Genomic DNA, 12687 nt, shown 5'->3' with positions numbered 1-12687 from the left:
GAATATTTAACTGGGTAGTGTTTTTTCTGAGTTTTGTATTTCTAACTGTAAGAAAGACACAGTTTGGATTAAAGTCAGCAGTGAAGACAGTTATACCCTCCTGCAGATGCTTGTGCAACTAGTTTGGTTCAACAAAGTATTTAAGCAAGTGATTAAATGAACAAATGAGCAAATATTACTGGGGTCTGGTCCACTAAGCTAATGGGCAAAGAAATTCTCTCATTTCAGTGTCTTTTCTTCAAGTTATTGGCTTCAACCAGATTGTTTCCATGCTTGAATATTTTTGCGTGAGTGGGACTCATTGAAACAGGGATAATTATTCATCCTCAATGAAGCCATTCCATTATCATACTTCAGAAACTAACACTGCATCTTTTGATATTTCTTTTGATGCAGGGATGACATGCAGTTGAAGACACCTCACAGTAAAATAAATGGACAGCCAAAAGGAATATCCAGGTTGGGTTCAACATCAAGTTCCCAGGGGACACCTGTCAGCCCTGCTAGACACTCAAATGTTAAGAAGGTGTCTGGAGTTGGTGGAACGACCTATGAAATTTCAGTGTAAAATAAAAATTAAATAAAAATAAAGAGCCATCCACTCAGCCAGCCATGAAGCTAGGAGCACTGTGAAGACTCAAATAACAACAAAGAAGGAGCAGCAGCAGTCGGCCACTCTCCTTTTCTTGTTTTGGGTTTGTTCTGTTTTCATCTCTATCCTTTGGCCAAAAACCAGCTGCAGCCTTATTCTTGAGGGAATAAAATTGTACAGTCCATCAGACTCTTCATTAACCTGACGGACGGGAACTGGCTACCACATAACACCACAACCACAGAGCGGATTTTGTTCATGCAAGAGAGTGCTAACGCCGTTGTGCGTCTGTCTGTCCAACAAACCCATTGTGTACCAGTTGTGCAGTGAACAAGTGAAATGTCCAGGATCATTCAGTTTTTCCATGCCCCTTCCTGCTTCTTCTGGCCAGTGGTGTGTCCAGCAGGAGTCAGAGGCCCAGCTGCTGTTTTCCTACTGAGAAGGAAAGCAGGCTCCCTGCGCTGGGCAGTCTGCGTGTATGAGAACTGCTCTGCATCTCACAAGAACTGCAGGTCAGGTTCCTCCTCCTGGGCAGGAGCAGGGCAGGGGCACCCTGGGCAATGAACGCCGTCTCATCTTTAAAAGCCTTCCTGCTCCCCTTATCATGGCTGGGTGCAGGAAAAAGGATAGCAACAGCTTCTCACTGTCTGCAGTGTGCCTCCCCATGTGTGAAATCGTGTGTGTGCGCCCGTGTGTTTGTTTCTCATGGAGAAGGACCGCAACACCAGTAAGGATCTTCCACTCTCACCTCTTGCTCCCTCTGTTTTTTAAAGGCTTCTCTGACTCAGAAACAAAACCAAGTGGATAAGAAAGGAAGTGTTTGGATGGGAACATGTTGTAAACAGTTGTCAGCTGCTTTCCCTGCACCCTCCTTATTACCTGTTGGATCTAGGCAATAACGTGGTTTACTGCCTTGCCCTGGTGCCCTCTGTGTAATCCTGCAGCAGGGTTATCACGATCTGTTGAATTTACAGTGTGTGTAACTGAGCCAAGCATAAGTCTAAAGGATATAAATTTGCTGTCTGCCGAATGACTAGCACATTCCCTCTGGTCTTCAATACTGTTAGACAAAGGATTTTTATGTTTGGTTTTTGAGTTTTCTTTCCCCTTGGGAACAACTTTTTAAAATAATATCTATCAAATCTATTTAACATTCTAAGGTTTCCTTTTCCTGTCTTGAGAACTACATTTACTTTCTGGATTTAAAGACAACTTTACTATAAAACAAACAAACAAACAAAAAAAAAAAAAAAACAAGAAAGAGTTACATTATTTTTGTCATAGATATCAGGACTCTGATAACTAATTTTGGGACAAATGCATTTTTTTTCTTCTTTCCTTATCTCCTTTTTGTTCCCATTTACTTACTGTCAAAAGTACTGAGGTCTGGACCAATGCTAAATAGCCAGATCATGTGTGCAATTAAGAATATCCTGAGTGACTGTTGCCAAAGTCAGTAAAAATGATTATTTATCACTGAGCCAGTCATCATATGAAACCTTGACTTTCCACCTGGTTCTCCTGGTGAATAGTTTTGACTGGAGAGCTAAATTGGTTGTTTTTCAGGATATTTGTTTCAAGGCGCTAAGTCCTTTTCAGTCCTTGACTATAATGGAGAAGTCTCCAGATATCTGGTAGCAATTCAGAGTGCATTGATAACATCGTACTTGTTTTCATGTATGTCAAGATCAATTATTCCAGAAGGCAAATGTTGACCTTAGTTTTTCCTGGTTAAAATTTATCTTTTGATTTGATAAATCTTGACATCCACTGCAATACATGCTTACTATATGTTCCTTTTGTATCACATAATTTTTGGAGAGGAAGATTGAAGAGAATATAAGAAAGTTAATTATCTCTATGTGTAAAGCTCAATGTTGTCTGAAGAGAGAAATCTGCAAAATGATGTGGCTGAAATAGGCCAGTTATGAGACAGTGAACTAGAAATCAGTGTGCATTTTATGGCCTTGGTGATATTTTAAATGCCTACTATAGGGACATTACAGAGCAGAGAAGCAATAGTCCTGTGCAGATTTGTTCACTGGCGTGTAGAATATTGCCTTTAGTTTGAGGCACACAGTGCCGGAAAGATGCTGGCAGTCTGTATCAGGTACAGAGGGAGCAATATATATATTAAAAGACTGGACAGGCTGGCTGATGAGAAGATTTAAAGGGCTAAAAAATGTCACTGGCTAAGCAATGAAGTGGAAATTGAATATGATAATTTTACAAATATTAGTTAAAAAATATAAAACCAAAGGTAAATCATAGAAATCAAAGGATTGTCACTGGTTACCAATTGGTCTGCATTTAGAGGGAGGAGAAAAGATGATGGGGAAGGGGCAGTGGAATAGTCTTCCAAGGCAGAGTACTGGAGACTACCTATTTCAGAGTCAAACCGTATTCAGACAAGTCATTAGAGAAATTTCTGTAAGAGGCGAACCTGCAGGGGCAAGGGGCTAGACCAAATGGCCTTATAGATTTCTTCCATCCTTAACTGTTACTAATCTGCAACTCTGCCCTGATGTTAACTCCTCAGGAAGGTGCAGTACTTCCTCAAGGACTGGAATTCACTCTGGTGCATAGAATAACACAAGACTTATCTGTTTTTAAAGTATCATGTATGCCTCTTGTAAGCACTCAGAAAGAGGGGATGAGTGACGCAGAATTTGGGTTAGTGATCTAAACAAGGGCACATTTTATCATGTATTTTTGAATACGTACATGAAATTCATGCAAGCAAGGCTGAAAGTCTGTACCAATGTAATATTTGAGATTTGCATCCATGTGATGCTTCACTTTAATCATTCTTCTCCTACATTTATAAAAGAAAAAGCTACTGAGGAACTTGAAGGGCCAAACAGCCTTTGAAGTTAACTACATTAGTTCATGAGAGAATTTCTCGGCAAGACTAAACACAGTATTGTGTGTATAAAGCACTAATATCCAGGGTTATTTTTGAAATAGTTCACAAGGGGCAAGCGAGGAAAGAATGAATGCACTGTGTCATTACAGGTTCAATTGTAAGGATTATTATATATTTTGTGAGTAGTTCTGGCCACAGTTGAGACACATCTGATACAGTAATAGGTTTACAATGGTACCAAAGTCTTTTTTTTTTCCTTTTGAGGTTTGTATATAATTCAGTGCACATTGCCTGGAGTAAGTTATTCAAATCTTCTGAAAGAATAATCTAAGCAGAACTGTTAACAGGAGATTGCATGCAGCAAATCCAGCCTCATTTCCACCCAAGGCACTGAACCTACAGCTGTTTTCTCAAAAATGTAAGTGTCTGCTTCCACAGCTCCTGTTGCGGGACTGGGGTCCTACTTAGTACATCTAATTTTGGAGCAGAATCCAGCCCATGTTAAAGCATAGTTCTCAAACAGTTTACAGATTAGCAGCAGAGTTTTTCTTCTGCTGAGATACTCAGTTTTTACAGACACTACAGGCCAAATCTTCAGGTGGTATAAATTGGTGCGGCTCTGCTGAAACGAGTGTAAGTGATGCTAATTTACAGTAGGTGGGGATCAGCCATGAAAATCCAGCACAAGTTAACACATATTATAAAGTAGCTTCTTGATTTTGTCATGTTTATTTCATGTTTCAGAAGTCTTAAAACTTTTCAGCGTGTTTTTATTTTTAGCTGTGGATTGTATTACTTTTTTTTAAGAACAGCAATAGTTTTTGTTTAGTTTATGCATCAATTTTCATTGCATATCGCATTTTATTAGCCATTCATTCCCTGTTCATAAACTCCCATTTAGCCTCCAGGTTTTCATTGTAGTACAATCTGCCTTGAAAAGTTGGATCTCTGTATCTTTAATTGTATAATATAATGAGTATTATGAAATTAAATGTAACTTACTACATGGGTGGGAGAGAAAGGAAATATTTTTACTTGAAGCCTTAATATTTTCTTTTTTTACTGCTTTGTTTGTTGACCTCATAGGAAAGTCTGAATAGCAAAGACTTTGAAACTTTGGGCCAAATACTGCACTGATATATAACCAGCATTTGGCCCCCTACATCAAAACTGGATGCAGACATAACCTGAAGTGAACAAGGGAAAATGCTTCAGGGTGGCATGTTTTCCTGAAGATCTTTAATACAGTCTGAAAGATGTGTCTGTAAGGAAGTACATTAAAGAAGTCCTCAAATCTTGAATTTTGAAGAAAGGTGATAGTGTGAACTGCCCAAATACCTTACATTTGCATTTTCTTTTTAAATTAAAACAAAACAAATGTAATTACGTAGTTTGGTTAAAGTCAGCTCAAAGGGTTGCACAGAGCTGTATTAGTAGCCAAGTGCAGCAAATGAACTGTGTTGTGTTGCTGTTCCAAAATTGCTAACCAAGTGTAATGTCATGTCAACTTGGCCTAAGATAATCACCTCATGGGCGTTATAGCGGACGTTCCTCAGATAATGCCTATTCTCCTATAAGCCTAATGTGGAAATTGCAATGTGGTTTTCTTTGGACTATATCTGTGGTCCAGACTAGATATATATATATATATATACAATTTTTATTTTATTTTTTATGTGGGAAAGATGAGGTCAAGGTTGCTGTCTCTGACAGTCTGGAAAGTTCATGTCGAACCGTTTTTATGGTCTGTATCTCACCTGTTCTGCCACCTTGAATTGTTGGAATGTATCTGTGCAGGCTTTGTGGAGCTCTGTCTGTAACCTTTTTTGTGGCTCTCGTAATACATATATATTTTTTAAACCTTTGAGTCACTTCAGTATTTTAAAGTGTCCGGTTTCCCTGGTGCGTTATGCCTGAAATGCATTCATTTGCTGAGTTGGTTCATTGGGTGCTGCCCCTTTTCATTTCCCCTTGTGCAAAACGTGAACTGAAACAGTACAACTGGACACGCCAGTTCCAGTGTAGAACCCCCCGGTGTCAAAACATTAAACAAAGTGATTGCAGATGAAGTCTCATTTTCAAGGTGCTTTCAATAGAGTAGAAAATATGCTGAGTCTTTGAAAGAGTGCCTCCTACTTGTGACCAATGGATCGTGCTTGTGAGGCCACAGTAAGTGGTTCATGGAACAACACTAAATGAAGGGTTTTGTAGCGCTTTTTGTTCAAGTTGTGGGGGTTAATAGGAATCGTGTGCTCCAGCACAATTGAGAATAGTTGCTACAGAGTAACTGTGGAAAAAATGTTATATGTTTGTTGAAATGTTCTATCCAGGATGTCTGGATTTATACATCCTAAAGATGTATAACTTTTTCTATCTTCATCTATCCATTTGTTTCTATTCTTTGAAAAATATGTTCATTTGATCTGCAAGACTGGCTTATAATTTGCAGTTGCTAAACCCTCCTAGTGGCAGCTGCTTCAGGATTTCTGATGCTGTAATTTGCATATATAGGCTGATTATATCGAGCAAGATTCCATTCAAACATGTTCATTATAAATGCCAGTCATATTTGTGTGCTGTAGTGTCTTCATGTGGCAGAGGTTACTTTATTACATGACCAGAAACTTAATTACCAGGCTCCATTGACACTGGCTAAATCAAACAGATTTATATAAGGTCACGATCTGTTTTAGTACGTTTTATTTACAGACATCTTGGCTTACAGAGATCTTGGCTTTCCTCTCGCTAAGGAATGGATAAATTATCCAAGTTGCAGTTCTCCATTATTGTTATTTTTTATTCTGCAGGACAAGTTTCAGTTCACATTTTGGAACGTAATAAGGAGAGACAAAGGAAACTATTTATACAGGTGAATATATCTTTTAAGAGAGAAGCAGTTATATAATAAATGGATTAGAGTTACTGTCAAAATAGGTTTTGTTCATCTTGTCACAATAACTTGAATTTTAAAGTAAGGTTTATTTCACAGCTGATATCTGTATAACCCTGAAACATTTTTAAAATGTCTTGGTTAGACATTTCAAATTATATGAAGAAATATGATCTACTTCCACAGATTAAAAACAGTCCTAGAAAAGTGATGGTACATTTTACAGTGCCTTATATATATGTGTATATATATATGTATATATAATGCCTATATGTATATAATGTATACATAACTGTGTACATATATTCAAGTAAAACTAGTTACAGGTGTCCCGATCTGGTGTATTTTAAATGGAACTGATCTGTGTTGATAGAAAAAGAAACGGTTGTATCAGCAGCAAAATACAAAACCAAAAATACTTATTAAAACGTTAGCAAATAAAACAGACTGGAAACAGTGTTTCTGCCAGTGGTTATGTTCCATGCCATGGAAGGCTGGTAGGTAGACCCACTGTTTTACGGGCTATTCAGAGAAGAGAAAGCAGTGATGGAGAAAGTGGAGAATGTATCAAGGAGCTTTCCCTTCACTCTGGCGCTGTGCCCTTATTTTCATACCTGCACCCTCCCATTGCACCTTGTCTCATGAATTTCCCTTTTTCTTAAGCATCATTTCTCCTGAAGCCATGTATAAGTTTGGTTATTGGACCTGAAGACCCTGGTGGCCTGACCTGCTGCAACAAATGCTGTATTTCTATGCTGCATCTTTCAAATACCTGCCACGAGGCTCTCAGCAGCAGGTGGTGACTCAGAGCATTCCTGGAGTTGGAGCTGTCCATGGAAACTTGTAAGAGCATGAGGGATCCCTGAGAGCACCCCAGTGCTTGGACCTATAAAAGAGAGGTGCAGGAGGAGGGGATGGGCTGTCTTCCAGGGGAAGCTGAGAGCTTAGATGAACTGTCAGAAATTGCTCAAACAAGTGGCCTTGAGAAACCTGGCTTTTGGCTGTGACAGAAAGAATCCTTCAGCCCCACTGGCACTGATCCACTAGTTCTTTCAAATGGGCAATCTGATTCTTTCCTCCAAGTGTTATTTTTTCTCCCAGCAGGCATGCAATATTCTTGATACAGGCTAGGTCCAGCATGAGGACTTTTGCAAAGCTTCAGACATCTAGAGAGAGAGAAAAATGACTTCTGCAGAAGAGACTCTCTCATCTCATGATTGTAAGGAAGATTATTCATGTTTCCTTTTTCTTACAAATTCTTTCATGCTATGTTGCCATCCACTTTGCCTTTTAGACATGCATCTTTTCTGTGGAATTTCAGACAGTAGTGTGACCATTTATTTGCAAGGAATATAAAGGATTGACATGTCCTATCCATATGGTATTGGATCTAAGAAGTACCTGGTCTGAGGTGAACAGCACACAAGGAGTGTGGGCAATGCTGAGCTTTACCAGTATTTCCAGACTGTTTTAAGACATTCTGCCTACCCAGAACTCATTAAGGAAAGTCATTCCTGCATTCTTGGGCACAGGGCAGCTTGATCAAGCTATGTGGCCAGAAGTGCACAACATGACTCTTGCAGTTGTAGTTATGTAATTCAAAAGCCTTTCAGCAAACTACAAGGTATCTGCCATGTAAAATCCATAAGGTCCATACACTCTATCATGCAGTTTATTTCACACCTTTAAACTCCCAGCTTCCATGTAGGGTTTGTACTATCAATCTATTTCCCCATTATTGGGTATAAAGAGGATTTTCAAGGATGTGTTTGAGCATTGTCTCTGTGTGTGAAACCCTTCCACTGAAGTCAGTAGTAACTGAGAGAAATGATGGGGAGGATTTGTCTGATTAGGTGGGGAAAGGGCAATGCCTAGAACTCTTTAAGGGAAAATGTAGCCTTCCAGACAAATGAAGCACTGTTTGGAACCAAAGAATGCCCATGAGTTTGGGTTCAACAAATCATGTCATTACGCGCAGTCAGGAGTAGGAAGTCAATGTAGAACTTCACACCAAAATCACAACCTTTGAATACTTGAGATGAACACCTAAAATGAGAATGTTTTCACAGTGGCACAGTAAAACATGAAGCTCATGAATGCTGTGCTTTGCTCACACTGAAATCTTAGCTTCCCTAAAATCTACGATAGTTTTTCTGTTAATGTTAGTGGAGCTTCGTTAAGCCCAACTTGCTATTAGGAGTGGCATCCATGGGATTTAGCTCACTGCTACAGTTCATTGACAATAGGACTTCAAGTCTGTTTTTCCCCAACAAGGAACAATGGGGAAAGTGGAATTTCATAAATGTTCCATTTTTTGGACAACTCAATTTTTAAAGCAGCCTCTGTCCCTACTACACAGTCTCCATGTAGGATCTTCTGAGTGGCAGCCAGCAAGGTGGAATTAGGGTGTACTAGTGGAGCACCAAAGTGGTACACTTCTTTCTTCTGGCTTGTCCTTTCACACAGTCTGCAGGTAAGTGGCTCCTAGGCAGTGATTTCTTCCTGCATCCACAGCTTGAATGAATATGAGGTGGATGGATCCTGTGTGTGTCACTTGCAAAGCACACCTACCATGGAGCATACATTTCAAAAGTCTCTTTCAGCCATGTAAGTGCACAGGACATGGGGATCTTTGGATGAGAGATAACTATGGAAGTTCATAAAACGGCGTTATAATCTGGTTCTAATCCTGGGCGCAGGTGGTTTAGCAGGAATACAGCTTTACAGTATTCAGCTTTTATTTTTTTTCCTGTACAGTCATTTGAACAGATGGTAAAAGTTTTTTTTGTGTGTGTGTGTGTGTGTATGTATGTGTGTGTGTTTTTAATAAATAGAAACCAATGCTATTTTTTCGTAGGAAAAACTCACCTTGTAGAAACCAGTGTCTGGTGAAATTCAGTGAGTAACAGCATGATCCTATTTTTGCAGCCTGCGTGTTAGGAGTCCATCTGGCTTCAGGATCGGCCCTCATTTCTCACGGAAAGATGTCTAAAATAATAGATGTAAAAACAAGGAAGTAAGTACTTATAAATAGGTGTTGGTTATGACTAATTTTTCAGACTCACTATGACACCATGCAGATGAACTGCTGTGTTGTTGGCCACAATCTTCTGTATCAAGAGGCACATGCTTTGCACTGCTATCTTGTTGGCAGCTTCCCAGTGTTAAGCTGTGATATGCAGTAAGAGACATACCAGTTAGATATTCAGTTGGAAACATGGTCTAAAATTAAGGCACAGGAATGGGCATCAGCCAGTTTGGCACCAGTTCCTGCCTCCACTACAAATTACTGCTGGACTTGTACATCTTCCTGTGCCTCCTCGCTCCATGTCAGATGGGGATGTGACTTCTTGGCCTCACAAATGTGTTGTGACTGTCTGTGAGAGTCTCAAATCCTATCATTCTGCAGTCAGCTGTGTGGCTGGAGCCAAGCAGATGCATCCCACAGGCATCCAGGAGCAATAGGGCAGATTTGGGGCATATTTAACCTCAAATGAAAGTATCATTTCAGGTCACATTCCTGGGGAGGAAGTTTTTGTGTGTTTGTGTGATGGGTGTTGCTGACAGTAGTCTTGGTCTTTTGCACTGACTTTGAAAGGCTGTTTTAGTAAAAATATGATAGAAATTTCTGCCTTGATCCCTCCTTTGACCTCCTGCATATCTCCTCATAATCCAAACCCTCTTCATAATACCCGCGCAGCACTATCCTCATTCCAAGAGACCATATGCCTGGTTGCCTCAAGCAATTCAACTTTTCCATGCCTGTTTATTGGGATACTTGTTCACATAAATAATAATTAAAATTACTGAGCAGAAATACAGTAAAACAGCTGTATGTTGGGAGTGACCTCAAAAAGGTCACCGTGAGAAAACTCTCATTAATTTCGGTCTTTCTTGTATCTATTTTGTTGCACAGAAATACATATATATTTACCCACAGCACTGTATTCGTAGCACATGAAGATTATTAAAGAAGGAATAACATTGCCTGTTGGTGCAAAAAATAGTGTCTTTGCTAGTATGGTCTTTTAGTCAATAATCCCTTTCTAGTAAAGGGGGAAGGAAAGGGTTAAAAGTTATTAATCGTTGGGATTTTTAACACAGGAAAGTACACCCTGCTCTAAGGAGCTGGAAAGTTAGATGTATGCATGTGAAAATAAAAATAGCAGGAGTTTTTTAACTGTAAAGGCAAATCAAATATATTTATTTTCACTTATATTAAAGCAGAGAATGGCTGCATTTTCCAAAACATGTAAAACATCATAAGAAAATATACCATGATAGTTTACTGTGTTTCTCCCTATTTTTAATTCAGAATTTATAAAACTGTTCTTTATGACTATATTACTTTTCATTTATTTTTGAAACCTTTTTTTCTTGTGTTATATCTACAAGAATCAGGTATCTGTACAAACTCTTCTTTTATACATATCTAAAGCCCCGGGTGCTGCAGAACTTCATTTCAGTACTGTGCCACAAATGATGGAGAGGGTCCTTTAGGGTACAAAAGACTTGGGGTGTGCTATCCCCCCCCCCTTTTTTTGGGGTGGTTTATTTATATATATATGCACATATCCACAGAAGTTTCCAGATGATGGGCTCGTGACCAGAAGGAAACTGAGCATCCTGCTCTTGGATAGAGTCATCAGACAACTTATGCACTCAGAAATGCTTTGCTCACCTGAGGAAGAGATCTGCAAAGTGTTTTTCTGTCTTTCTAGGTCCAGTGTGTCTGTGCTTCCTCCTAGGTGAAACAGCAGGCGGTTTAAGCAATGAGCTCTTCTGTGGTATCTGCACATGGCAGGGATGAGGCAGACCTAGGAACCAGTGACAGTTTGTGTTTGCAGCTGTGCCACTGACTCACTCTGTCACCTTGGGAAAGTCACGTCACGCTCAGCAGCTGATATTCCAGTATGACACAGAAGTTGAGATCTTCTGGATTTAAATTGCTAAATGACTTGCCTTTTTGAGTCTGGGGCCAGATTGGAAGCAGTTGGCAACGGGGCATTGCTTGGTAGAGGCTTTCGGATGATGGCATGGACACCGTCTTGTGGCAGAGGTGTGGAGCTTCAGAGGGCTTTTTCACAATCCTTGGCTCAGGTCAAAAAAGGAAAACAACAACAAAAAAAAGTAATATAAAAGGGAAAAGAAGTATCTTCAGCTGACTTGAAGGGAAATAGTGTCAAAAGAGAACAAAGAGTAGTTGGGTTTATTGCTGGCAAGAAATACTTCCTCCAGTTGCTATCATCACGAAGGATTGCCTGGGTAAGGTAGCACGGTGTTAAGTACATAGAAGGTCTCTTCTTCCTGCTCCAGGTGGATTCCCATTGTTAGGTTTCAGAATGTCAGAAGGTTATAATGTATAATGTAGGCAGGGCCTTGACAAGGGCAGGGGTATAAGACAGAGTACCAGCATAAATCTTCAGAGCCCTTTAACACATTTCACTGGGGACAGAAGGCAAGCTGGCAGGAAGAAGTTCAAATGGAGCTCTGTCCTCACAGGATAGCCATTAGTTTTTGACAATTCCAAGTTGCTCTGTATTTATCTTTGAGGGATACTTTTAGTATAAAATGTTTTTTTTTTTTTTAATTTTATTTTAAGCAGCAACCAGTCTCACAATGCCATGTGTCTGTCAACTGAACCATTAAAAAAAAAAAAAAACAACAACAGATGCTTTGTAAAAATAATTCCCCTTCCCAAGTTGCTGGAGTTGGCATGAAGACAACATTTGTAATTTTCTAGGCCAGTTTGCAGCTCAAAGTTATGTTTTGCAGGACATAATAATTTTGTTACAAAATATAAATTAAATCTGAAGTTACAGTAAATTGCTTATTACTGTTCATTTTGCAGATATATAAACTTGCACAGGATCTGAAATCCAGATTCAAAAAACTTGCATAAAATGTATACTGTGTATTTCAGCTATAGCTACAGCAATGGCTGATGTATGTAGATTTTGCTAATATTTTTAAAAGTGTGCTGCATTAATTCCTACTAATGGCAACAATTATTTTAGGTAATGAAACCATTTTTAAGTAGTTTTCATACATTCCTTCTTTTTGAAGCAAAGTCACTGGTAAGTGACACCAGGTTATAACAGTAAAATACTAGTGGTAAATCAGAATAGAAAAACAATTCTCTTCAAAGAGTTTCTCTCTGAAACTCCTCCCGTCAAGAACTCTCTCTTGAAATCAGCTGGTTTAAATGATGTAAAGTTATGAATGCCATGGAGGAAGCAAACAAGGAATGAGTATTCTCTGTTTCCCACAGCACAAGAAGTAGTGAGCACTACAAGAAATCACCAAAAAGCAGAATGGAAACACAAGGCAGAACCTTTT

The 12687-nt window shown here is 39.2% G+C and overlaps 1 protein-coding gene across 8 annotated transcripts in view; it reads left to right on the top strand.

The window, feature by feature from the left end:
* ZDHHC8 (zDHHC palmitoyltransferase 8) overlaps nt 1-6807 on the top strand; it is a 114414-nt gene extending 107607 nt beyond the window's left edge. For all 8 annotated transcript variants that reach the window (XM_083803474.1, XM_083803473.1, XM_083803476.1 and 5 more), the window contains one exon: nt 397-6807. In XM_083803474.1, the coding sequence (XP_083659600.1) occupies nt 397-568 (172 nt within the window). In that variant the 3' untranslated portion in view covers nt 569-6807. The remainder of the gene's footprint in view (nt 1-396) is intronic.
* The last annotated feature ends 5880 nt before the right edge of the window (nt 6808-12687 follow it).

This window comes from Anser anser (assembly GCF_964211835.1).
Source record: "Anser anser genome assembly, chromosome: 18".
Taxonomy (NCBI): domain Eukaryota; kingdom Metazoa; phylum Chordata; class Aves; order Anseriformes; family Anatidae; genus Anser; species Anser anser.
This window is presented reverse-complemented; position numbering and strand designations above follow the sequence as displayed.